This window comes from Patiria miniata, unplaced genomic scaffold, assembly GCF_015706575.1.
Source record: "Patiria miniata isolate m_02_andy unplaced genomic scaffold, ASM1570657v1 HiC_scaffold_25, whole genome shotgun sequence".
Taxonomy (NCBI): Eukaryota; Metazoa; Echinodermata; class Asteroidea; order Valvatida; family Asterinidae; genus Patiria; species Patiria miniata.
The window spans coordinates 6,064,100-6,091,708 of NW_024037064.1; the positions used below are offsets into that span (position 1 = coordinate 6,064,100).

The 27,609-nt window shown below is 41.0% G+C and overlaps 1 protein-coding gene across 1 annotated transcript; it reads left to right on the plus strand.

Annotated features, from left to right (window-relative positions):
* Positions 1-7,220: 7,220 nt before the first annotated feature.
* LOC119732978 (chromatin modification-related protein eaf-1-like) lies at positions 7,221-27,587 on the plus strand. Its single transcript, XM_038206561.1, has 8 exons — positions 7,221-7,335; positions 12,033-12,218; positions 21,217-22,111; positions 23,811-24,001; positions 24,408-24,600; positions 25,303-25,422; positions 26,629-26,757; positions 27,229-27,587. Exons 3-8 carry the CDS (start codon positions 21,283-21,285, stop codon positions 27,525-27,527), a joined length of 1,761 nt encoding a protein of 586 aa, XP_038062489.1. The 5' UTR covers positions 7,221-7,335; positions 12,033-12,218; positions 21,217-21,282; the 3' UTR covers positions 27,528-27,587.
* Positions 27,588-27,609: the final 22 nt, after the last annotated feature.

Consider the following 27,609-nt stretch of genomic DNA (forward strand, 5'->3'; position numbering starts at 1 on the left):
ATCCTTCAAAAAAAGAGGGGGGGGGAACCTGTCCCCTCCCCCCCCCCCCCCCCCAAGGATTGACGCCCATGCCTGTCACAACAAACATGCCTTGCTTCTTAGCTGAAGGAGTCTAGCATTTCAGCACGACAAATTGCTAGAATTGTTGATATTTTGCGGTCGTAAATTTTCTTTGGCTATTCATTGTTGTGTCAGTACATGGCATTAAGCCAGTGAGCAAACCTTTTGCAGAAATGTTTTGAACAGAAAACCCCTAAACAGTGTCTTCCTGAAATGACATCACAGCAACAGTTGTCCCTCAGTTGTCCGGAAAAGCATGGAAAATTGTTTTGTGTTTGAAGAATCAGAAGTGCACTTTCAATCAAATTAACCAAAAAGGGATTTTAAATAATTTCATACATTTAAGGGAATAGAAAGTTGCACAAATTGTGTTCCTAAGAAAACCCGTCGCATTTAGACCCTTGATTTAAACATGAATTGTGGATACGTAAATTTTAATCCCAGGCAAAATTTGTCAGTGTACATTATACTGCATGGAATTGGAAATTTCAACCAATGGATCATACGTTGCAAAATATAGGTAAACTAAATAAACCTGATTGCAGAAGAAAAATAATAGGTCGAAAAATGGACAGGCAGATTGTTCGGTTTTGATTAATGATTTTATGATTTCTTTTAGAAAATACCGGACTTTTTTTTATTCTGGTGCAGAGGCGTTGGCTACCAAACATGGCAGAGGCAGACCAACTGAAGTAGAATGCGAGAGTAGCGAAGACCTGAAAACACTGAGTAACTACTTACAGAATGTCACTCCGCCACTTGAAGGTACATCCTTTACCCTGAAGAATGTAAGACATCATGACCTTACCCTTCTCAAGGAAATTCTTCTGAGTGACAGCGTGAAGTCAGCAAGTAACATACATGTTGACTACTACTTGTCTAAGAAGGAGGAGGAGCTTAGCCTCCTGGAGGAAACCCTTGGTGTGGTGGATGTTGTTGTATTAGTGATTGCGGTTTACATTGTGCCGCAGTCATGGTGCGATGTGGGGCGTGTATCGCGCAGCTTTTTCCGCATGCAGGAACAAATGGACAGTCTTCAGTTTTGTATGGTCAGACGATCACCGGATGAGGTTGTTGATCTTTTGAAGGCACTGGAAGGATGCAGGTTGAGTTGGCTCTCACTGTTTGACATCAACCTGCATGCACGATTGCAAGATATTAACCACATCCCGTCATCCCTTACAATCTTGAAATTCTATGGATGCAGGTTGGTCGATGATGATGTGAAGGACCTGATCAGCATCCTTCCTGATGGGCATGGTTTAAGAGTGCTTTTTCTTGATTTCAATGCATTCAGTTTGGATGGATTGAGGGCTCTCACCCATCATCTCCGAGGTCTCTATAGTTTATGTGGGTTGAGACTTTGTAACACCGGCCTTGATCCTGAGCTCGTCAGACAAGTTGTTTGTCACAACCTCCCTCGCCTGAAGGAAACACAACAGGGATTGTTCGAAACATAATCTCCCATCAAGTAATTACTATCAATGCACAACTCTCATGAGGCGCATTCAATCGAAACAAGTAGCACGTATCATTGGTCATTTTATGTGAGGTCATCAATGCTCTGCAACCCCCCACCCCCCCCCCCCAAAAAAAAAAGAACAGAAGAAGTAACATCAAATCAAAAACAACAACTATCAATAAAAATTAAAAAGTTACTTTCAGAGGACAATAGGGGGCTTGATAATGAATGAAAAAGTCAACAAAACTGTTTCAATCCTAATAGATTTATTTGAAATCCTCTTACATTATGAATCATACCCAGCATAGTTCTTCATTTTACTGACCCCCAATCTCCCCCCCTCCCCCCCCCCCCCCAAAAAAAATCAATACATCCATATGTGATTTGTTTTCATTTTGCTGAAAGAATTACCTTCATGTGATCCATTGACAGGACTTTGAAACAGTGGCAGTGTTTAAAATCCGTAACTTGAAAAGTACATCAGTGATTTGAGTGATTCTTGTACTAAAAGAAAGCTTATGAATTGGGCTTTCATATCCTAGATTTTGAAAGTGCCACATGCAGAAATTCACTAAAAATGGTCCCGACATGTGGAGTTTTTTGACTAACCCTGTATATACATGTACAATGTTGCATTGCCAAATGACGCCTTTTTGTCAAAGGACAGTCATGTTTGCTCATTCAGGACCAATCGTTCAGATTATTGTATACGCAAAAATGTTTCTGTGTTTCTGATTATGTTGAAATAGGTACAAGTGGACAATTTGCTTGTTTTTATCGTTGCAAGCCTCTTCAAAGTATTGATTGACATTAGATTTGTTTGTTCCAAGTATGATCAATATTCTGTACAAAAAGTGACATTTTTTGTTTGTAACAGTTTTGATATTTTGCAGTTGCCCAGGTGATAACAGTCGTTTATAACATGCCCAAATGCAACCATTCAATTTGGTAAAAGCAGTTTTGCAGGAGAGAAAAGGAATACTTTGAATCAACATTTTGATTTATTCACATTGGAAATGTAAACTGAATGTAAATAGTGTTTAACTGTTGTTGCTGGCATGACACATGAAAGAAGATTTCGATTAAAATGAGATTTACACACTGTAACTGCAAAGCCGAACTGATTGCAATTTGAAAAGACGGGATTTTTGTACTCATTAGTTTACACATTTAAAGGGATATGGGATGGGATCATTTGCATTTATCCCAAAAGTACTAACCTACCGAATTGTAATCAAAAAGCTCACTTGGATTAAAGATCGTACTGGTACTCAACACCTCATGAAAGTATTCCATCTGGCTTGCTGTCATTAAGAAGAAATCAAGAAATGTAGGTGATTGCCAATGATCAGTCAATTGACTGGTTTTTGAAATACATGTAAGTGTTCTATGGACGAAATCACGTTTATCGATCAAAAGTTTGTGCATGGATATTTCACTCTTTTCTTGAAAAGTGTAATATCCAAAGCTTCAACATGTTAGGTTTTGAGTATTCTTCTGCGGAACAGTGATGATATTACATGTATTGGAAACGAACAAATTGCATGAAATACAAATGTTCCTATATGCCTTTACGCCACGGTTTGCAAACTACATAATTGTGATTTTTATCTTGTGATCATTAATGTGCAACTCTGTAAGATAAGGTCATCACTCGGGCACGGACTCCAACAAGTCAAGATAACCTGCTGACTTCTGGATTGTTTGTTTTTTGTCATAAAAATAAACCACAAAGGAGAACTGACTTGGTGCATTAGTTGAACAAAGACATTGACTGGAGCTGGTTTGACCCTGTGACTTCCGGATTCCTGTTCCGGTACGGTAATCCTGCTACAGTCAATTTGTTTATTTAACTTGAAAATAAGATTTGAAGGTTTGCATGGTGGAAAGATACTAAGAAAAGATAAGTTTGTGGTAGCACCATGTGAATAAATCAGTCAACTTGCATCCTTCTCAGCTTCACCGGTTTCGAGCTTCACTAGTTTGCATCCTTCTCACGCCTCACCGCACCCATCCTTATAACATCACATCATCGTTGGAATCCCTCATTCTTCTGACGACGGGCAGAGCATACTGTTCGAGACGTTGAGTCCCTCCGGTTCTTTTCAGAACCACACATATACTCACAAAAAGAGATTTATTCACATGGTGCTACTGCAAACTTATCTTGTCTTAACTTGAAAAAAAATTTAATATCTGATATTTGCACCGTTGGGGGAAGTAAGTTTATTGGTTAACTATGAGTAGAGATATGTTGGAATTTGTAAGTCATTTGTATTATTTGTTATTGGTGCAGAAACATTTCTGATCTCTTCTTTTGTTTTCCCGGATATTTTGGGCAAAGTTTAAGACGACCGGGATTATTATTTGACATTGTGTACTTTGTAAGATTATTTTCGTGTAATAAATCATTGCATACAATGACTTGAGTCAATCCAGGAGAAATCTTTGAGGTTAGATGATTGTTGTGTTATGCCTCCATTCCTCCCTCAGTGATGGACCAATCTCCCGCCTCTGAATTCTACAGCTGGGTCACCACTTGGGTTTTGTAATCAGGCATGCAGGCATGGGCGTCGACACGAATTTTTTCCGGGGGGGGGGGGCAAAACAAATTTTTCCCCAAAATTCCTGAACTTTTTCATTATATTCTCAATTTATCACTTTTCCGAGCGTGAGCAAGGGAGCATTTGCCCTACCCCCCCCCCCCATCAAATTAACAGCAATATGGCTTCGCACCTCTTTTTCCTTACCCCCCCCCTTTTCCTTTTTCCCCCGTTTTCCAGGGAGGGAGGGGGGAAGTGCCCCCTTGCCCCCCCCCCCCCCCCCCCCTCACGACGCCCATGCATGCAGGCTTCATAATGAGGGTATCAAAAGAAATTCCTTAGAAAATATATCAACCCAATCACAAATTTACTTCATGCAATAAAAACAATGAGTTGACAGCTAAAGCACTGATGGATCCAAAAGCATTTATTGTTGGGGGATTGAAGAAAGGGGTCGCCGACAGGCCAGGTGTTGCCAATTCCTTATGTGGAGGGGCGGAGCTAGATCGCATTTATGGGAGGGGCGCAGTGTTTCCTTTCTTTCTTTGTATTATAAAGTGGCAACGGGGATGAATAGACTACAATTTCGTATTAAAAACAGTCGTCTTCACTTGTTCCCTGGTGGATTTATCTCAAAAGGCATTTCTGGTGGCCCCCACTTCGGTCTGCAAGAAGACAGCTTCTTGATTAATTCAAGACGACTGCACATAAGTTAAAGTTGTCTTGAATTAATCATTGTTTTATTACTTTGTTTTGTTGTGGACCTGTTGTGTTTTGCTGTTGTGGGCTTAGCGACACCAAGGTGACATCTCACATTTGAAACCCAACAGCATTTAAAAAAAAAAAAATTCTGGAGCCTAATAAACACACAACAAATTGAACTTATAAACTATTTCTATACTTGATTAATTGTTTTGCTACCCTTAATTCGGATATTTCAAAGAATTATTCAAGAGATTTAGGAAGTTAATGTCGAATTTCAATTCTATAAAACATGTATTATTTGTTTTGAGTTGTGACCACATGATCGTCGGATTGGACCAGCACCCCCATAATGTCATTCTCGTTTTTCTCTTATTATATTTGAAATTTTGACAATATTACGGCCCTAATAATTCGAGCAATTTAACAGTAGATCTCAAATGTTAAACCTCTCACTCGTCTCGAAATCTCTCTGCTCACTAAAATTGGTTTTAATCACTGCTTAATATTTTAAATTTTGCCTGTGATGTTCAGTTTGTTCACTCCTTCTATTGGTCAATAAAGGGTTTTGAAACCCTTAAAAATGTTGAGGTAGATATTTTATTGAAGTCAAAACTTGGGCGGGATTCGAACGCCTATGGAGCGCCTGGGCGCGGGTTCGAATCCCGCAGGTGGCTTAGACCGCTGGGCCGTCTGACTAAGAGGTTTAACAACTGACAGTAATAAGTCGATTATCTGGATTTGCGAGCCAAGGTGGGGGAGGGTCAGCGCGGGAAGTGTATAGGAGGATTCATGACGATTGAAAATTAGTGTTGGGGCACCGGTACTGGTGTTAGGCTTCCGGACGCCTTGTAAATGTACCTGTAAAGGAAAAGATGCAATTAAAACCTGCAATTATTTTGGGTACATTGATTCTCAAGAAAATCACCTTCAGAAAGATCTTTTTAAAATTGTTACTGGCATCCCAGTTTATGGAAACTGACAAATTACATATGACTCGAAAGAGGAATATTGATTAATACTCCTGTTACCTTCAAAGGAATGTTTGTGTTATTTGGAGAAAAGATCATTGTTTTGCCCAATTTCATACACTTTAACCTCTTTTGACATAAAATGTTTGTAAGCAAAATGTGTGGTGACGATATATCTGTCTTGAAGTGTACGAAATGTAGTATGAGATTATTTCCCCTGAAAATTGAAAAGTAATGGCCTTCCTTTTGACATCACGACTTATTATTTACCCACATTTCAGTTTATCACAAGATACATTTGATTGAGTAATTGTGTCCATATATCGATTGTTGTTTTGGCTCCATTAAAAAGTTGACTTCGGATTTGTTCTATAGACTGTGATTGCAGATACGCGCATTTTTCCTGGCCTGTTGACAAATACAATATTTACGGAGAGAACAACAATTTTGTTGCCTAAATATTCTGTGTGCTTTTCGCATTTGTCATGAACAATCTGCTTGCTGAATTTGAATTCAATGCATCAGATAATTCAGGAGTTGGCGTGTCCATAAGGCCTGTGTCGATGTCGTTTCTGTACAATATTGGAAAAGTGTGCTATAGACCGTGATTGCAGATACGCGCGTTTTCCCGGTGTTGACAAAAATAATATTTACGGAGAGAACAACAATTTGTTGTCTTAATGTTCTGTGTGTTTGTTCTATTTGTCATGACCAATCTGCTGGCTGAAATTGAATTCAATGCATCAGATAATTCAGGAGTTAGCGTTACGGTCCATTATGGTCGTTTCTGTACAATGGCAAGGACAAAATCCCGGTGGTTGTGAAGCGCGCCCTCCTTTGAAATAAAATTTTAGTCGGCAAAATTATAAGTGTAAATGTCCTTTATATTAATTCGGATTGGTTTTTGGCGCTGACACCACTCTACTGCTCTAAGTGTATTAAATATAGTGTCTGATGTTTCCTGTTGAGATTTAATGCCCTTGTGACACAAGTCTATTAAAATTTGAGGGAAGCTGTCTATGTTAAAATAAATAGTGTGTTCATGAGAAACCGTCTAAACATACAAATAATACCGAAACAATAGCGTTGAATATAATGCGAAAAATACAATCCAATTCAGTTTTCATGGAACATATAAGCAACACAATCCTCTTGAATTTGAAAACTAAGAAATTACCCCTTTTACTTTATTGAAAGTCGTTTGTTTCACTTCTAAGTAAGGGCATAGGCCTTATACCCCATATATTTTGCACATTTTTTTGTCAACTAAACGTTTCTGTTGAAAAAGGGCACGCCTGACAAAACAGTAGTCTCTCGCACAAAGACAAATTCATTATATGTGCCAAACGGTTTACTTTAATTTTCTTTCAACCCCCCCCCCCCCCCCCCCCCCCCCCCCCCCCCCCAGAAGGGGATCCCTCGGAACGTAAGATTTCTACGTCCAACTAGAGAGGGCGCTTGTAAACTTGGTCGATTAGTAAACAAAACTAAAGTTGCGGAAAGTTGAAACTCCTGAAGTTCAGCAAGAAAGGGAACGTTTGGGGAAAGAACGTTGCAGCCTGACGCCACATTTTCTTCATATATCATCTCAATAAAGGTCAGTCATTGCAAAAATATTAAAAAGACATGAATCTGGGACTGAGAATCATTTCCAATTTGGTTAGAAAATACTTTGAAAATCTTCTTGACTTTCCATAGACTTTGTACACAAACGCTGAATAGGCCTACTGCATTCTTGGCGATCGTGTAGTGTAGGTCCCGGTTCCTATAAGGGAACAAAATCCACTTTTAAATTATTGGACGTATCAAACTAGTTTTGGCGGCATTTTCAATAAACAGTTAGTCATAGATAAAGGGCAGGGTTTTGATTTTCTGAGGGAAATTCGGGGGTAAAATGACGATGACAGCGTGGCGCGAAAACACGTAGCCCGAAAATAAAGATGGCGATCACCGCTCGATGAACCGTGAGCGGGCACGCACGACATGCTGAATTGCAAGGCACAAACCGCGCAGGAAAATTGTGATTTCTAACCCAAGAATCTGTTCAAAATTGCAAAACAGGTGTCATTAGAATTGAGGAAAGTCTGCTTTTGATTGTAAAGGTGATTTTTGAACAATACAAAAAATTTGACTATAATTTGATCAAAACAAAACAGGGGCCCTACACTTCGTGATCGCCGCATTCTTTCCGCTCGATATGCCCGAGTAACTTGGTGCCCAACTCATCGCCTTTTTATATTTTGTACTACTAGTCTCGGTAATCGTTATTTGTAGGACCCAAGGTTAAAGAACTCACCAAAACAGCTGGCTTAATGACACTAAAAAGTGACATACATGTAGGGGCCTACACTAGGGTGGTCGGCATTTTTGGGTTTTTTTGTCCAAACACAGTTGTTTTCCTAGCTGGAGTTACCCAGCCCTAAATTTTATCATTGGGTTGTCATTTAGGGCTGAAGGAAGTTTTTTCACTTGGACTGCAGCATTGGCAGGTCCAAAAAAAATTCGAAAATGTGCAATTTTGTTCCCCTAAACACACTTATTTCAACTGGGTCTTACCCACTTCACCACTTCACAGGTCTTTGAAGAAAAAAACGATCCACGATGAAGATTCAGCTTACAATTGCAGTGAAAAAAGGAGGCATAACCGACAGCCGTGCGGTCATGATGATGCCCGGTGCTAGATTTGTGCACCAACAAACTGCAAAGCGCTGTCGATTACCATGCACACACAGCGAACCACCAGTCACACTTGCCAACTGCATGGCGCCAGTCAGTGGCCGTGTCTCACACGCACACAGCCCTGTTTGACCTCAGTTTCTTGTCCTGAGGTCGCGCATGCGTGGCCCAAAAGCGTACGCGAGGTTTTACCAGATTTATGCGAGACTAAAGAAAACACAAAAAGTGCCTGGATACATGTACTATTTGGCCAAGATGGCTAAATATGTGAAAAGTTCAAATCATGTGCTTTATTTGATACCAAAATAACTGCTTTTGCCAAATATAAAGTGATGTCAGGGCCTGTCGAACAAAATCATATTTTTATCAACAAACATGACAAAAGCGAGGGCCAAAAGGAAGGTATACGCTTCATTTTCATGTGAAACACGTGCAGGAGAGTTCTAATGTTTGGTCCAAATCGCCATTTAAAAATGAAGACCGTTGTGAGATTTCATGATTTGCAATCACATGTACGCGTGTAAACAAAAGTAAGTACGCTGACGTACGTTGGCTTGAAAACATTGCGAATAGCACGTGCGAATGTGCAATGAATGACATGAATATTAAGCAGGCCATACTCGAACTCTACCATTCAGTGGGCGTATGGGGTCACAAGGTCAAACCGTGTTTGGTTCCTCGCTCTATGCTTTACAATGGTGACGATCTTTTCGCATTGTGAAAAATGGAAGTTGTTGGGTAGGTGTACATCAAATTCTTAAAATATTGACGATATATCACGTTCATGAGATTTTTTGTAGATGAAGGTTCATTCTTTCCTTTGACAACATTTGGGAGACTTTCGTCGTCGTTGAAAAAAACCGAAAATTTCATGACCTAATTTTTAGTTGATTTGTCCGTGAAATAATACCGTCAAAATGCATCGAAATCCTTTTTTGGAGAAAAAATACCTTGATGGATGTATGAAGTAGGTCTTTAAAGGGAATATACATCATTTGCTTTTGCTGTAATTTTCAGAAATGGGTGGAATTGGGGGGTCGGAAATATAAAGCAAATATAGTTACACTAACTTTTTGGAGGTTTTGGGTTCGAAAATGCTATAAAAACCAAGAAAAACGATCATTTTCCTGTAGTCTGGTTCCCTGACTCCATATAAGAAGAAACAGAGCAGTTTACATACATTGGGGGAATTGTAAGGTCAGGGAACCAGTCTAGCTGGCTCGTACCCGTTTATAGGTTTGTAATCGATTGCAAACAAGTGCAATGGTCAATTGGGGCCAGTATTTGATAAAAAGCCAGTTGTTTCCAACGCTGATCGGCCGATCAGCGTTGGAAATTGATACAAAAATACCACTTTTCTTGAAAATGACAGTATACCAGGTGCCATAATTTTACAGGATGCTTTAGACTGTCATTTACCAACATCCTGTTAAGGTATTTCGCAAAAACTTGATAGTTTTATTTTTCGTTGTTTGCAAATGTTGTATATTCCCTTTAACTACCGAAAACAACTTTGTTTGTTTGGATGGGTTGTGGTTTGCCATGAAAATCACGAATTTTTGGAAGCCTTTTTTATGGCCATCTTTCGCTGGCCTCGTGTTGCTGTCAGATGTGTGGACGAGAAAATAGAGCAGCTACGCGTGACACAGCAACTGACTCTGCGCGGCGCGGCATGGCGCTGAAGCGCGCACCGGATGCCTGTTTGATGCACCACTGCTGCACTAACTACATGAGTCTTCACTCGCATCACGGCAGAGGTAGAACGGCAGCCGAAGTTGGCCGACAAACAGTCGTCGGGTGTGCGCTTCAGTGCGCAGTTGGCAAGTGTGGCAAGTGCAGTTGGCAAGTGTGACTGGTGGTTAAAGTATTTTAAGCATTTTTGCACTCCTTAAATTGTGTTTCTTCATCAGATTTGGTACTTTTCAGGTCATGGCCCAGTATGGAACTCTTTCCTAAAAGATATGAATCTGGGACAGAGAATCGCGTTTCCAATGTGGTTAGAAAATACTTTGAAAATCTTCTTGACTTTCCATTGACTTGGAACACAAATGCTGAATGCTGCATTCTTTCCGTCAGACATGCCAGAGTAACATGGGGCCCAACTTCGCCTTTTTATTTTTAGTACATGTACTAGGCCTAGTACATGTACTTTGTAGTAGGCCTAGTCTTGGTAATCGTTATCTTTAGGAACCTGTTCCTATATAAGGTTAAAGGTAGAAAGGACTCATCAAAACAGCTGACTAAATGACACTCAATACGTACATCACTTTTTTTTCAATCATTCAAGGGAGGACACCTTGAATATTTTGTTTATTATATTGTGGAAAGTGGGCATGTCTTCGATTTATGAGGGAAATTATGGGGTAAAAGAGTCATTTGAAAAGATGACGACGACAACCAGAAAACAGGCTCGAATTTATGGCGACAGTGAAAACTTGATGCAATGAAGGCTCGATGCTGATCATGCTGATTGGCTTATAAAAAAAATATTTTTTGAAAAATTTGTCATAAAATCAGCCAATCAGCATCAGGCTTTCATTCTGTCTGGCTTGCGTCTCTGATTGCCAAAAAAAAGATAGGAAAGTCACATTTTCTTTGAAAGTGCGTTTCAAAATTACAATAAACATGAGTTAATCTGAAGACAAAAGACTGGCCCGCAAAAGTTGTTTTGGTACTGAATAGTCATGCAAAAGTCAGTTTTGAACGGAACGGAACCGGTGAAAAATAGAGGTGTTCTGAAGATAACGATTACCCAAGTCTCAGTACACAATATTAGCCCCATCGGAGTTACAACTGCGCGTGTGCACATCACATGACAACAATGGTCTGTGGATAAACAAAGCAGAAATTCTTCCATACCCCACCTGGACATCACTTGACACCCTGTGCACAAACCCTATGAGACTGGTCTGAACAATTCCAAGTGTTTCTCAGTAAATGCTTCAATATTTCCCTGCTAAATTGGACTTTTTAGGGCATTTTATCGGAAATATTAGTGATGTCCATGTATGGAATTATTTCCTATTGTAGTAAAAAAGAAGATGGACAATTTTTTTTGCACAAAAGTTGCAGCATACACATGATCAATACAAACCATCTTAAACCATGGTGCTGTGAAACAAGCAACATTTTGTATCTACTTCAAAACAAGAACTTTCTTTGATTTTGTTGGTACCCGCTATGATTTTGCATGGTGTGGCGAACTGTCCATCCACAGACCCTAATCCTTGTCATGTGATGTGCGCACATGCAGTTGTGCGAAGGACATATACTATTAGGTCAGGGAGCCAGACGATGCTGTAACGATAGCAATTACCGCAACAGTAGCCCCTGCATTATTTTCAACATTTGGACATAATCTGGCGATAGTACTTACATGGCATTTCAAATAATTAACAACCCAACCATTTTCCAACAGAAACATCAGATTTCACCCTCAAAACGGCCGCAGAATTACTTTATGCCACCTGAGATACAATTACAGATTTATGATTTGAAGATCATGATACTTACAAACTGGATGAAAAGTGAAATTTACCGTTTATCGGCGAGGGCTCCGTTTGGAATATCGCGTGGATTCCATTTTCAAAATTGTTCTCCTTTCTTTTCCAATTTTAGTAAAGTATGGCGACAGGCGTCCAACATGACCTGATGAAGCAGGCACAGTGCTTTTGGTCAATGCTGGATGAGCTTGCAGAGACCGATGAAGATGCATACAGGAAGTTCATGGCCACAAACCTCCAAAGAGGACAGCAAGAATTGACACCGGCCAAGCCATGGATGTGTGTCAAGACCCGTATCATGGTAGGTTCACTTAGGCTGAAAATATGTGTGTGTTTACGCTAACATCCTAACAATTATCCAGGTTGGTAGGTAGGACAATTATTTTTGTTTTTAACTTTCTTTTTTGTGTGTGTCTGTCAGTCTGTTATACTTTGGCTTTGTTTAACTAGGGTACATACCCTTCACTGGTATTCTGTTTAATTAACCTGTTGAATTGTTTAATTTAACCATCATACGTCGGACCACATGGTCGTCAAGGTGGTGGTACCGTAGTTTGGTATGTAATTGTTTTCTACTCATTAGATGTCACATTATTAGTGATGTATCACATTCACTTTTCCAACAGCAGCTCATTTAAGTGTCTGACATTTATGCCCAAATTTACGGAATCGCCGACAGCGAAGACCTTTTTCATTTTCAAAGTGTACTTTTGTTCAAAGATTCAAATTCAGCAAATGGTCAGTGAGGGATGCCAAACACAAGCAAGTGAAGATGACGTCATTATACGGCGCCCTCTTGTGTCACGTCAAAAATAGTTAATTTTGGTAAACCCTCCTATGCAAACATACATTTTGTGCCAAGTAGTCCTTTCAGTCCAAATCAATCAAGTGGCTGTTTTCAACAGTTAAGAATTCCCAGCCTACACAGGTGCGGATCCAGAGGGGGGGGTTTGGGGGGGGGGGGGTCAAAAAAACAAAACCCAGCTCTGTCAAACATTTTTTTTTCAATAGAAATTCATGAAAAAAAAATGCGAACCCCCCACCCCCCTCCTGCTCCGACACCCAAATTTTGTTTGCTAGTGATAATGTCCGCTTGCAAAAAAAACGTACAGAGCCAGCTTGGTTATTTTTGAAGTTGCAATCAAAGTTAGGGTGTCATTTGTTTTGGGACACCCTGTACAACACAGTTTCCAAAAGTCTATAGTTTGGTAATCCCCACAAAATGTGAACGAAATGACATATTGGATGTGTGCTGTATGCTGTCAGCCAATCACTCATTAAAGTCAAACAGATTGAGTTTGTCTAAGAAAGACTTTGTCACTGAGGTGAGTACATGTACTCCAACAGAAATGAAAAGCACCAGCAATAGTCCCATATCGCCATTATTCCTTTCACCTGGTGTGCTAATCCGTAAGCAGCGGGGCAGCACCAAATATGGGATTGTTTGTGGCAGCTTTTTCATTGGGTATTGTTGGCAGAATTTGCATCAAGGTCTGTGAGAGTCAATGGTGGATGACCTGAGAATACAAACCCAATAAACGGGGCAGTGACGTTGGAACGAGGAATGCTGAACTTGAATAGATTCTAAGCTCTCTGGCTCGCTGTAGGTAAACTATTGGGGAATACCCCCGGTACCAATTTGTACAATCAACAATATAGTCTGGGTATTCAGTTTATTTCTCATAAACTGAGTGTACAATTGTACGTGCTCTATGGGGAAGCTTAGATTGTCAGAATAACCTAGGGGTCAGCCTAATTTAAATATCTATGTGTGCACCAATAGGGTGGTATGTTCAGTGTGACCGTGAGTGTGTGCAGGAGAAATAGGCCAATCAAACTACAGGGTGGCACAGCACAAATGCATGGCAATTGCTTAGTTCTTCTGAGTAACTACCCAGCATGACGTCATCGGGACTATAAATAGGGGCTGGGCGGAAGTGGTTTTATCATTTGCTCGCCTTCGCCTTTGAGAGTAACTTGGATTCTGTTCTTGTCGATTCTGCACTGCACCTTTTTAGTATTGCAATCTTAGATTTGGTTTCTGGAAGAGTTTAGCATTGATTGTTTGTGAGGCCAGCCACAGTTGTGTGTGTAGTGCTGTATACAGGGGAGGAGTTTCTGTAGGTGAGTAGTCATTCTTTCTTTTTGTGTGTGGAATCATTTAGTGACAATTCATGTTGCTAGTAGGACTGCTGTTTGCAGAGTCAGAAATGGGGTACAACTTTGGAGTGCAGTTTACAATTTATCGATCAGCTAATGGACGAGGATTTGGTTCGCAAGTTGATTTGACACTTCAGATGACATCATGTAGCTAGTCGTATGCTGGTGTCCTACGTGTAGTCACCATGACAAATTGGCAAAGGGTTTCAGGTTTAAAGTGTGATCGTGTTTGGTACGGCAACTTGTAGAAGATAACGTGAAGTTTCGATTCAAATGCTAAAACTTTTGTTGTCACATGGGGTTGAACTCCTGTCAGCAGTATTATAGTGTAGTCCACCGAGTTGAGTCCAAGCAGATGGAGTCCAATCGAGTCCAGTCTCTTTTCCAGAAGTCAAGCTATTAAAGTCCAAGTTTCATAATTGAGTCCAAGCTAAATCCAAGCCTAGGCATGAAAACACATTCAGACCAAATCACTTACCATGAGCAGTGTTTAAGGGACAACATACAGAGAACAGTTTGTGTAATTATAACATCCTGCTGCATATATATTGCTTCATAATCTGCAGTGAATATCGTGTGATGATGGTTCTATAAGTTTATTTGAGATGCCTACTGAGTTTGTCTACAATTATGTGAAAATGTGAAGTTAAATGCGGTCATTTAACAATTAGCAAATACATGTACTGTGATGTGGGAATTTTTTATTGTAATGGATTTTCTACTTGTACCGTAAGTTATAATTTAACGAAAAAAGTATACATGTTCTATTTTAAAGCCAGAGTCCATCATCCAAAAAGTAACTGGTGAAAAACATACTGATTGAAAGATAGTAAGGGGACTAAACTCCTTGTGAAATTATTCTTTCTGACAAGCTGTCATTTTAAAGAAATCACCAAAAGAAGGTCTTTCCAACGTCTTAAGAAGCACCGTTGGAAATTTCTGTTAACTAGTAGTTCGTTTATTCAGCGAAGCGCGTGCAAGCGTTGACACAATGCACACGCGCATGGTTGCTATAATTCTTCGGATCGGTGCGCAACATCGCGTAGCTGCAATCGGCTCAGTGAGAACTGTTTCGGACGCTGATTTCAGGCCCAATTCAAAACATGATTCAGCAGCGTTTGATTGGAAATCGAGATCATAGAATGTTGTTTTTCTTGAAATATACAGCTGAAGCTGAGCTGAAACTTCATCAGGTCAGTTGTTCAGCACCCTTCTTTAGATTTTGAGCACTTTTGTTGCTTCAAATGAACAGAATGCACAAATTACAAATGATGGACTATATCTTTAACCATGTGCAAATTAATTCATGCGATGTACATGTAGGCTGCTGATGCTGTGAGCCAATCACTCACTACCAAAGAAAAACATGTTTGAGTTTGCCCACGGACCATTGTGGTCCATGGTTTGCCTAATACAGTACTTTTCACAACAGGTGAGTGCTCCAAACGAAATGAAAAGCACAGGCAATAGTTCCATATCACCATCCCACACATACACTCAACCAGAAAAGAAATCCCCCCAATACTTTTTGTCTCACTCTAAAACTATTGCCAGAAATTCCTTAGCAATCCAGCCATACTCTTTATTTGGCACAAAATAGCGATAATGTCCGTACACAAAGTGTACGCGCAAGTTGAGTGTGAACATTTCGTCTCTTACGCAATCTTCCAACAAAAAGTTTTGTTGGTAATGTTTTTACCCTTTCCTTTACTGAACCTCAAAGAACATGCAAAGTACATTTATGCAGTAAAGGAAATGGTGAAAAAATGTGAAGAAATCAATTTTAAGAATTTTTTGTTGGAAGAGATGAAAGAGCGTTTGAGACAAAATGTTTACACTCAACTTGCAGGTGTACAAAAGTGCAAATTTGTTTCGGTATTATTTGTCATAAGTTGTATAAATGTGTACACATTATATCACTGTTTTGGGGCCAAATTAAGAGTATGGCTGGATTGCTAAGGACTTTCTGTATTGATTAGTGGTTATTTGAGCGAGAGGTGCCTAGTAGTTCTTGAGTTAAAGACAAACAAACTTGAGGGGGGGGGGGACTTTCTTTTTGGTTGAGTGTATACAAGTTTTACCTGCAGGGTGTGGCACATGTATGTGTATATTATCCGTAAGGCATACGTGTAAGCAGCGGGGCAGCACCAAATATGGGATTGTTTGTGGCAGCTTTTTCATTGGGTATTGTTGACAGAATTTGCATCAAGGTCTGTGAGAGTCAATGGTGGAAATGGGGTAGGGACGTTGGAACGAGGAATGCTGAACTTGAATAGATTCTAAGCTCTCTGGCTCGCTGTAGGTAAACTATTGGGGAATACCCCCAGTACCATTGTACAATCAACAATATATAGTCTGGGTATTCAGTTTATTTCTCATAAACTGAGTGTACAATTGTACATGCTCTATGGGGAAGCTTAGATTGTCAGAATAACCTAGGGGTCAGCCTAATTTAAATATCTACGTGTGCACCAATAGGGTGGTATGTTCAGTGTGACCGTGAGTGTGTGCAGGAGAAATAGGCCAATCAAACTACAGGGTGGCACAGCACAAACACATGGCAATTGCCCAATTCTTCTGAGTAACTACCCAGCATGACGTCATCGGGACTATAAATAGGGGCTGGGCGGAAGTGGTTCTATCATTTGCGCGCCTTCGCCTTTGAGAGTAACTTGGATTCTGTTCTTGTTGATTCTGCACTGCACCTTTTTAGTATTGCAATCTTAGATTTGGTTTCTGGAAGAGTTTAGCATTGATTGTTTGTGAGGCAAGCCACAGGTGTGTGTGTAGTGCTGTATACAGGGGAACAGTTTCTGTAGGTGAGTAGCCATTCTTTCTTTTTGTGTGTGGAATCATTTAGTGACAATTCATGTTGCTAGTAGGACTGCTGTTGCAGGGTCAGAAATGGGGTACAACTTTGGAGTGCAGTTTACAATTTACCGATCAGCTATTGGACGAGGATTTGATTCGCCAGTGGATTTGGTACCGGTTACCAGTCACTTCAGATGACATCATAGCTAGTCGTATGCTGGTGTCCTACATGAAATCACCGTGACAAATTGGCAAAGGGTTTCAGGTTTAAAGTGTGATCATGTTTGGTACGGGAACTTGTAGAAGATAACGTGAAGTTTCGATTCAAATTCTAAAACTTTTGTTGTCACATGGGGTTGAACTCCTGTCAGCAGTATTATAGTGTAGTCCACTGAGTTGAGTCCAAGCAGATGGAGTCCAATCCAGTCCAGTCTTTTTTTCCAGAAGTCAAGCTATTAAAGTCAAAGTTTCATGATTGAGTCCAAGCTAAATCCAAGCCTAGGCATGAAAATACATTCAGACCACATCACTTACCATGAGCAGTGTTTAAGGGACAACATACAGAGAACAGTTTGTGTAATTATAACATCCTGCTGCATATATATTGCTTCCTAATCTGCAGTGAATATTGTGTGATGATCGTTCTATAAGTTTATTTGAGATGCCTACTGAGCTTGTCTACAATTATGTGAAAATGTGAAATTAAATGCGGTCATTTAACAATTATCAAATACTGTGATGTGGGAATTTTTTTATTATAGTGGATTTTCTACTTGTAAGTTATAATTTAACAAAAAAAGTATACATGTTGTGTTTTAAAGCCTGAGTCCATCATTTGCAGCTATCCAAAAAGTAACTGGTGAAAAACATACTGATTGAAAGATAGTAAGGGGACTAAACTCCCTGTGAAATATCTTTCTGGCAAACTTTCATTTGAAAGAAATCAACAAAAGAAGGCCTTTCCAACGTCTTAAGAAGCACTGTTGGAAATTTCTGTTTTAGTTCGTTTATTCAGCGAAGCGCGTGCAAGCGTTGACACGATGCACAAGTGTGCGCAGTTGCTATTCATCTGATCTGTGCGCGACATCGCGTAGAGCTGCAATCGGCTCAGTGAGAACTGTTTCGGACGCTGAATTCAGGCCCGATTCAAAACATGATTTAGCAACTTTTGATTGGAAATCGAGATCCCAGAATGTTGTTTTTCTTGAAATATACAGCTGAAGCTGAGCTGAAACTTCATCAGGTTAGTTGTTCAGCACCCTTCTTTAGATTTTGTTGCTTCAAACGAACATAATGCGCAAATTACTAGTGATGGACTCTAACCGTGTGCAAATTACTTCATGCGATGTACATGTACATGTAGGCTGCTAATGCTGTAAGCCAATCACTCATTACCAAAGAAAAACATGTTTGAGTTTGCCCATGGACCATTGTGGTCCGTGGTTTGCCTAATACAGTATTTTTCACAATAGTTGAGTGCTCCAAACAAAATGAAAAGCACCTGCAATATATGTACAGTGTAGTTCCATATCGCCATTATACACTCAACCAAAAAAGAAAGCCCCCCCCCCCCCACAAAAAAATACTTTTTTGTCTTACTCTAAAACTACAATGTACTGAGCATCTTTTGCTCAAATAACGGACTAATCAGTACAGAAATTCCTTAGCAATCCAGCCATACTCTTTATTTGGTACAAAATATAGTGTTAATGTGTACAAAATTATGCAATTTTGTGTACGAGCAAGTTGAGTGTGAACATTTCACCTCCAACGCAATCTTCCAATAAAAATTTCATAAAAATGATTTCCAGTTTTGTTGGTTATATTTTTACCCATTCCTTTACTGAACCTGGAAGAACATGCAAAGAATGCAGTAAAGGAAATGGTGACTTTTTTTTTTAAGTAATCAATTTTTACAAGAGTACATTTTTTTTGTTGGAAGAGATGAAAGAGCGTTAGAAACAAAATGTTCCCACTCAACTTGCAGGTGTACAAAAGTGCAAATTTGTTTCGGTATCATTTGTCATAAGTTGTATAAATGTGTACACATTGTCACTGTTATAGGGCCAAATTAAGAGTATGGCTGGATTGCTAAGGACTTTCTGTACTGATTAGTCGTTATTTGAGTGAGAGGTGCCTAGTAGTTATTGAGTTAAAGACAAACAAGTATGAGGGGGGGGGGGACTTTCTTTTTTGGTTGAGTGTATACAAGTTTTACCTGCAGGGTGTGGCACATGTATACGTGTATGTTATCCATAAGCCATACATAGCGGGGCAGCGCGCCAAATATGGGATTGTTTGTGGCAGCTTTTTCATTGGGTATTGTTGACAGAATTTGCATCAAGGTCTGTGAGAGTCTGTGAGAATACAAACCCAATAAATGGGGTAGTGACGTTGGATCGAGGAATGCTGAACTTGAATAGATTCTAAGCTCTCTGGCTCGCTGTAGGTAAACTATTGGTGAATATACCATTGTACAATCAACAATATAGTCTGGGTATTCAGTTTATTTCTCATAAACTGATTGTACATGCTCTATGGCTATAATACAGGTGTGTTTTTGTTGTTGCTGTTATTGAGTTGAGTAACATGTACAGGCCAAGGTACTTTAATTAGAGGAGTGGTAATTTCTCTTCGACACAATAAACAAGTTTTGTCTTCACAGACGTGTACCAGTAAGGGCTATGAATGTGCATGTCAGAGCCCTGAGAACAGTTCAAATTACTGAAAAGGCTACCTTGCTGAAATGAAAGCAGTGTACTTCAAAAGATGTTACTCTATTCTGTAATTAGGACTTATTCGTAATTCGTGGGAACGAATTAGCAAACTCCAGTAATTCGTTCGCACGAATAAGTAATTCGTTCGAACGAATTACTAATTCGTGCGAACGAATTAGTAATTCGTTCGAACGAATTACTAATTCGTGCGAACGAATTCGTAATTCGTGCGAACGAATTAGTAATTCGTGCGAATGAATTAGCAAATGCCAAAAAAATTTTCAACCCTGTCCCTTCCCGGGCTTCATAGTATTGCAATAGATTTCAGGCATGCAACTTTTTCTCGGAGCAGCTGATTTCCTCTCTTTTTTTATTCTCATTATTGTCGTTGTCATTTTTATTGTCATTATGCCTCTCAAAATTCAAAAACAAATTTTGGAATTTCCTTTTTTGTGTAATGAATTTACATTTGCATGCCTGAGATTTAGTTTGTGGAAGAGATAAAAGCATAAATCCTACAACACTTGAGGGTGGGGAGGCGGGTGTGCATGTGGTTGTTCAAAGTTTGATGTGTTGGCATGGCTAATTCCCTTCCAGGGATGCCCCTCCCTCAACACTGCTGTTTTAGAGGTTTTTAGCACAATGCAGGTTGTAAAAATAGTGTTTAAGTTCCTTCCTACACAAAGTTAACTGTTATGTCTTTATATCCAAACAGTAATGGACGTGTGAACTCCTTCACTGCCACAGTCGGCTACCGAAGTAATGCCTTTCATGGGTTAAAGGTGAGTGAATTAATAGACCTACATGACGTCACGCTTTGTTTACATGTACGTGCTTTCCTATGGGAGCTTGCATGGTGGCTCTCGTGCCCACCTGGCTCCCATAAGAAAGCACACATGTAAACAAAGCATGACGTCAATAGGTCTATTAATGACTGCAATATTATTTTTTCTGCTGATCAGGAATGTACAGCTTTTTTAAAATCTTTGTGACTGAATGATGTGATTTTTAAAATAAAGTGGGTCTCCAATTTCAAGTTTTAAGTTTTTAAACTACTTTGGACTTTTATTGTCAAGGTTTCAGAAAGTTTTGCTGGTCACGTAGCAAGATTTTGTTCATGGGTGGGGTGTTAACAAAACTGCTGGCCATGTGCAGAGAGCACAATCTACATGTTGATCATTACCAGCGGCTATAACCCACTTCCCTTCTTTGCCTTCAGTCCTCCACGCCCTTTTTGACCGATGGACTGACTGACCAACCAATCAACCACGCCCTACTGACCAACCACAGAGCAACGAACGGATCGACTGAACGACAGATTGACTGACCAACCAACAGACCAACCAACTGACTGAATGACATGTACATTGTATAGCAGGCATGCAACTTTTCCTCGGATCCGCTGATTTCCTTGTGTTTTGCTTTCATGAATACCATTACAAATTACACTGTACCAAGTCTTGTGTGGTTTGGAAATCCCTCGTTTTTTTAATTCCCAGTTGCATGTCTGATATAATGACCAACCGGTCGACCAACGGACTGATGGACTGATTGACTGACCAACAGCATCCATTTTGTGATTTTACCAGTGATTGTGCTTTGCACTCACAGGATTATACCAGGGTTGGACTACCGAAGCTGTCTGCAAGTAAACTGTGCCCACATCACCAGCGCTAAATGGCAGAACCACTGGAAGAGGGAGCCCAAAGACGAAATGAGACACAAACGCCGCAGACACAAACTAGCCCTGGCCCAAGCACAGCACAAGACAGACAGGCAACTCCGACCCAAGAAGTACCGGCTGGTAACAAACAACCTTCCCAGCAGGAACCAACGCAACAACCACCGCGGCAACTACAGCCAAGACCGGGTGAGACACAAACTAACCCTGGTCCAAGCACAGCTGCGACCCAACAACTACCGGCTGATGGAGTGAGGGATGATCAACAAACGACTCAGTCCAGCAGCAGACAGCCTTCCCAGCAGGAACCAACGCAACAACCACCACCGCAACTACAGCCAAGACCGGGTGAGACACAAACTAACCCTGGTCCAAGCACAGCTGCGACCCAACAACTACCGGCTGATGGAGTGAGGGATGATCAACAAACGACTCAGTCCAGCAGCAGACAGCCTTCCCAGCAGGAACCAATGCCACAACCACCGCCACAACTACAGCCAAGACCGGGTGAGACACAAACTAACCCTGGTCCAAGCACAGCTGCGACCCAACAACTACCGGCTGATGGAGTGAGGGATGATCAACAAACGACTCAGTCCGGCAGCAGACAGCCTTCCCAGCAGGAACCAATGCCACAACCACCGCCACAACTACAGCCAAGACCGGGTGAGGCACAAATTAACCCTGGTCCAAGCACAGCTCCATCCCAACAACTACCGGCTGATGGAGTGAGGGATGATCAACAAACGACTCAGTCCGGCAGCAGACAGCCTTCCCAGCAGGAACCAACGCAACAACCACCGCCACAACTACAGCCAAGACTCGGTGAGACACATTTGAACATATCGTCTGTAAACCCTGCATGTTATGACTCCCCTGGCCCTGACATCGGTTCCCTGACAGCATCCTTCCCCTCCATCCTTTGCATTGACGCTATTAGGCGCAATGCATATAGCGTAGCAGAGTCCCTGAAACAAGGGGTACCGCACTGGTGTACTGCCCCCTGTCACCACATGGCGAATTACTCGGAGCATCCGTACTGCACAATACCACAACCAATAAGTGACTAATTGAAACACAGATAAGGTCACACTATCCTCACTGGAATGCAGTTGCCAGCTGTGGTATGTTGTGGTACACGGCTAGTCAGGTAGTTCCACAGCTGCTGTTTTTGTGCAGTCCTGCTACCACACAAAGGCTGTGCAGTCATGCAGGTCACTTGCTCCTTGTATGAAGGAATGCCCCCATTGCACCCCGTCCTTAAGCCATATTTTGCATTCTTCTGATTGGTATGCCTCTTCACAGAACATAATTCACTATACTTACTTACGTATTAGTACTCATCCATTATTGAATACACTAGGAAAGAAAGGCATAAAACCCTGTGCAACTTCAGTCCTGCAAAATCCTCCAACTGCCTTCATGTAAAAATTGCATACAGCCTCAATCCTGCAAAAGGCTCTGTTATTTATGTTGTCCTTGAAGGGGTGACCACTACCTCAATCCTGCAAAATCCTCCGGCAATCACTGTCAAGTTGTTGAGGCAGAGCCAGTGACATCCTGGAGCAGTGCGGAGGATAAGTACATGTATAATGTAGGCCTAAATATGTGTGGCTGAGCATAAACAACAAAAGGTCCAGTGCATCCTGCAAAATCAGCCACACATTTCTGCCATAAAGCCTCAATTTTTTGCAAAATGTTCCATTTTGCTGAGAGGATTTGGGGAGGTTAGGCCAAAAAAAAGTTTCCAGTTTCTGGTTTGTACGTGTGTCGCCGTAGCCGTGCGCGTCTGCAAAATTAAAAAGTTTTTTTTAAATGTAAGATGATGTCTCAAAACTGCCAAACTCACTGGTTTGACTGGAATCCTGCTGCTGCACAATTTTAACGTGTTTTAGAGATGGTTACGATCAAGTATAAGCTGTATGTAGCCTCTCTGGGCACCCATATATTTTGCACTAAATTTAGTCGGGCACCATTTGCACACGGTGTTGCAATTTTGTTATTGTGCATCTGGAAGCCAGACTGAGGGAGCGATGGTCGTGTATCTCTGGGAATCTGTCAATGCATTTTAATTAGCGCAATATGTAAGGGAGCAGACAAATGACCAGCCTGACAGCTCATGTACGATGTCGATGTCGCTGTGTGGTCTGACATTACCATTTTCCCTGATTTTTGTCTTGATTATCCAAATTTCCTGAAGAATGTTCGTGTCGGTTGAGATCGTAAGTGGGTGCAGACTTCTCAAGCCTTATGGCCTTACTGAGGTCACCTCAAGCTCCACTCTGAAAGATATTTTTGAAAGTTTTAAGGGGATCGAAGTGTCATCTGCATCATATCAGCCGACATTTGAAGAAAAAAAAAGTGGGGCCCAAAAAAAAATTAAAAAACCTGCGTCGCCGGACAACTTTTGGGGCAAGCTCCATACCAGAAACGGCAGACTTTGTTTTGGTCTTAGGGTTAATGGGGGATTATACTGTAGAAAACTCTGTCCTTTTATGTTACGTGCGATCATTTTTATTTTCAGATAATGTCATGAAAGCCCAGGAAGCAGACGCCAACGAGCGCGCAAAGAAGCGTAAAGCAGAGGCGACGGTTCTGAAAGATCAGGGGAACCAAGCATTCAAGAAGAGCGATTACACACGAGCCATTGAGCTCTACACGCAGGGCCTGGAACATCTAAAAGACTTCGTGGTGCTGTACACCAACAGGGCACAGGTAAACAAGTCAAGTCTGTTACGAGCCAAGATCTCCGTATTCATGAAATGACTGAGAATATTTCTATTCCCCCTGGATCAGGCCATTGTAGGTTGCTCCCCAACTAATACCCTTACCATTTACATGTGTACTCCTGGGTGGAGAGAGGCAAGTGAAGATGAAGGCTTGTAAGAGAGATACGCAACGTTTTAATTTATTTCCTGAAAAGTTTTCATATAAAGAAGGGGGGAAAAAAAAAAGGAAAACATATCAATTTGGGAGGGGGGCCAACTCATCTTACATGTATGTTTTTGTAGTACTGCTAATAAGGCAGACGATTGTTATCCTGTTGAGACACACAACGCTTCGTTGATCACTATGCGGCAAATTTGCATCCCCTCTTTTCACTTATTTCCCCCTCCCCAAGGCTTACAACAAATTGGAAAAGTTTACAGAGGCAATGGTGGACTGCCGGACTGCCTTGCAGTTGGAACCAAATAACGTCAAGGCATTGGTGCACCTTGGCAAGGCCCAGCAGGGACTGAAGGATTACGAGGCGGCCGTTTCGACTTACCAAGAAATCCTCAATATTGACGAGAAGTACGAGAACATGGTCGCAGGTGGGTCAGCAGTCTTCAGGCCAAAACCACAAACATGAGATGCGATCATACTAAATGAGTCATTTGTCGGCCCTTATCGAATGTTGTAGGTTTTTTTTTTTACATTTTTGAATAGAGCTGTATTTCAGTTTATATTGGGTGAAAACCACATGTAAATAGGACCTTCCGTTCAGAAGTTATGAGACTAAGAACACAGGCATATTTGAAACAAGAAAATGGAGAAAACAAACAGAGAAATAAACGATTCAAAATTGAAGTGTTTATTACACAACAATAAACATGCCTTATTTCAGGTTTTTGACATTAACTCCTTAGCAAAAATGTCACATTTTAAATACTTTATCCTGAAATTTTCTCGGGAAGAAAAAGTTGACATGTAAAAGGACATATGTAGACTTCCGATTTTACAATGGCACAAGCTGCGCCATTTTTTATGAAATCGACTGCTGCCCACTGTCAAAATTTTGAAATTTTCACCCTGACTGAACTTTTTTGGGCTTTATCTTAAAATCATAATTGCTGACAAACGACTCATTCAGCTTGATCGCATCACAAATGTGAATGTGAACGCGAATCTGAAGCTAATTTGAAGTCATTCAGGACACGTATTTAGAGTTGAAATGTTTGCAGATCCACAGTGCATTTATTTGCTGATTATTTTTGTGGATTTTTCATTTTCCAACAATCTCACCCCTGCACTAGGCTACATTGCAGCGGTGAATCTAGCCGAGTCCACAGCCAAGTCTGATATGGAGGCTGAGAGGCTGTTCAGTGAGGGCGACGTCAAGGCAACGGGCGTTCATGAGATCGGACTCAGTGGCGGTAAGCAAAAACTCTGCCATAATTTAAGAAATATGCAAATGTAGGTATGTAAATTGAATGTTTCTTATTCCCAAAATGTCCGTTTTTTAGCATTTCAAATAATCTTGAATTTTGGTTTAACTAAAGACCCTTTATTGGTTGTGCCATGACAGTGGGCAGCAGTCGATTTCATAAAAAAAGGCGCAGCTTGTGCCATGTGTAAGACTTACGCAACAAATTTGTTGCGCAGCTGCGCAATAAACTTACGATCAATCTTACGAAACTTGGCGTAGCTGCACAACGCTTTGAATAATTGGACGAGGATAAAAGCAGCATTTACGATGGCTGTTTGGGTGTGAATTTTTTCATTCGCGAAACAGTCGTTGGATCACCTCAGCCAGCCATTTTGAAAATCATTTTGTCCATCTTGTATCAACCTTGATAAGTTGTGCAATGAGCTCTATGACAGTCCTGAATTTGAATTATGGTTTGTGGGTTGTTCTGAATAGTCTTAACCCTAACCGCCCTGAATCCTCCAAAATCCTTTTTGCAAATTGGAGGAATTTGCAGGATTGAGGTTACATGGCCAAAGTGCGTTGCTGATTTCGGAGTACGCAGTGTCAAGGTCTTGGGCCGAATTGTGTTGTTAATGCTCAGCCATGCATACATTTAGTCCTTGATTATACTTGACATCCTCCGCACTGCTCAAGGATGTCACTGCCTCTGCCTCAGCCTATTGACAGTCATAGCCGGAGGATTTTGCAGGTTTCAGGCAGTGGTCACCCCTCCATGGACCATATTCAAGAAACAACGGAGGAATTTGCAGGATTGAGGCTATATGCTATTTTTCCATGAGGCCAATTGGAGGATTTTGCAGGATTGAGGCTACATCCTAGCAAAAAGGCCTAGGGAGTTAGGGTTAACAAGCCTATTAATTTTAGGGTTGACAGGTCAAAGGTCAAGGTCACTATTGCTAAAACAAAAGAAATCTTGTCAACGCAATTACTTGAGAATAATTACTTAGGAGTTTGAAATTTGGTTTGTGGTTTGTCCTTTGTTTTTGATAGTCTTAAGAGGCCTGTTGCTTTTGGGGCCGACAGGTCAAAGGTCAAGGTCACTAATATTGCTAAAACAATTAAAAAAATACATGTATTGTCAGCATGAATGCTTTAGAAATACTTAGGAACTTCATGTTTGGTTTGTGGGTTGCTCTTAACGTAAACACAGTAGCAGACAGTCAAGCAGCTCTGACCCAACAACTACCAGATGATCAACAAACGACTCAGTCTGGCAGCAGACAGCCTTCCCAGCAGGAACCAACGCAACAACCTCCGCCGCAACTACAGCCAGGAGCGGGTGAGACACAAACATTCGTCTGTAAACCCTGCATGTCATGACTCCCCTGGCCCTGATATTGGTTTCCTGACAGCATCCTTCCCTCCCATCCTTTGCATTGACGCTATTATAGGCACAATATATAGCATAGCAGAGTCCCTGAAACAAGGGGGACCACACTGCAGACTAGCCCCTGTCACCCCATGGCGAATTTTACTTACTATCTGGATGAAAGTGAATTTTCCCGTTCAATTCCGAGAACTCCCCTCGCGTTCCCGTACACGTTTATTCATTTGACTGGCAAGGCAGAGAAGAGGAGAGCTCTCGGGATTGAATGGGACAATTGCATAAGTGTCCAAAGTTGCTGTGCTGAACATATTAAAGCGCAAGCTTTGTTTACCATAAACAGCTGTTGAACTAAGCAATAAACCTCATGAAGATTTTGTACAGAAACGTTGTTTACTGTATTAATTGATTTGTGTCTGTTTGTAGGTATCACTGACCCTGTTCTACGCAAGATCTCTGAGAGGCTTGGCTCTGAATGGCGGAAGCTGGCTACACATCTCGGTTTAAGCGCTGCAGAGATCGAGCGCATCGTGATGGATAACCCAGGCCAGACAGAGAACCAGATCTTCAACATGCTGGTCAAATGGAGGTGCCAACAATCCACTAGCGTGGATCAGAGGGACGTGTTATGCACAGCTCTGATGGAGATCGGCAGAAGGGACATTGTTGAAAACCTGTTAGGTAGGTATCAGAATGAACCACATCAATCATTGTTTCAATCGTAGCCTTGGTACATATGATTGAATGACAAAGCAAAACACCATTTTTTTTCTGGCCATTAAAAATAACTAGGTGTGCTTAAGGAAG

What these genes read in the sequence shown, in the direction of transcription:
- LOC119732978 (XM_038206561.1), top strand. Translation starts at nt 21,283, where the DNA reads ATGGCAGAACCACTGGAAGAGGGAGCCCAAAGACGAAATGAGACACAA. An exon ending in ACAACTACAGCCAAGACTCG is followed by an intron (nt 22,112 to 23,810) that starts GTGAGACACATT and finishes TTTTATTTTCAG; the next exon opens with ATAATGTCATGAAAGCCCAG. An exon ending in TGTACACCAACAGGGCACAG is followed by an intron (nt 24,002 to 24,407) that starts GTAAACAAGTCA and finishes CCCCTCCCCAAG; the next exon opens with GCTTACAACAAATTGGAAAA.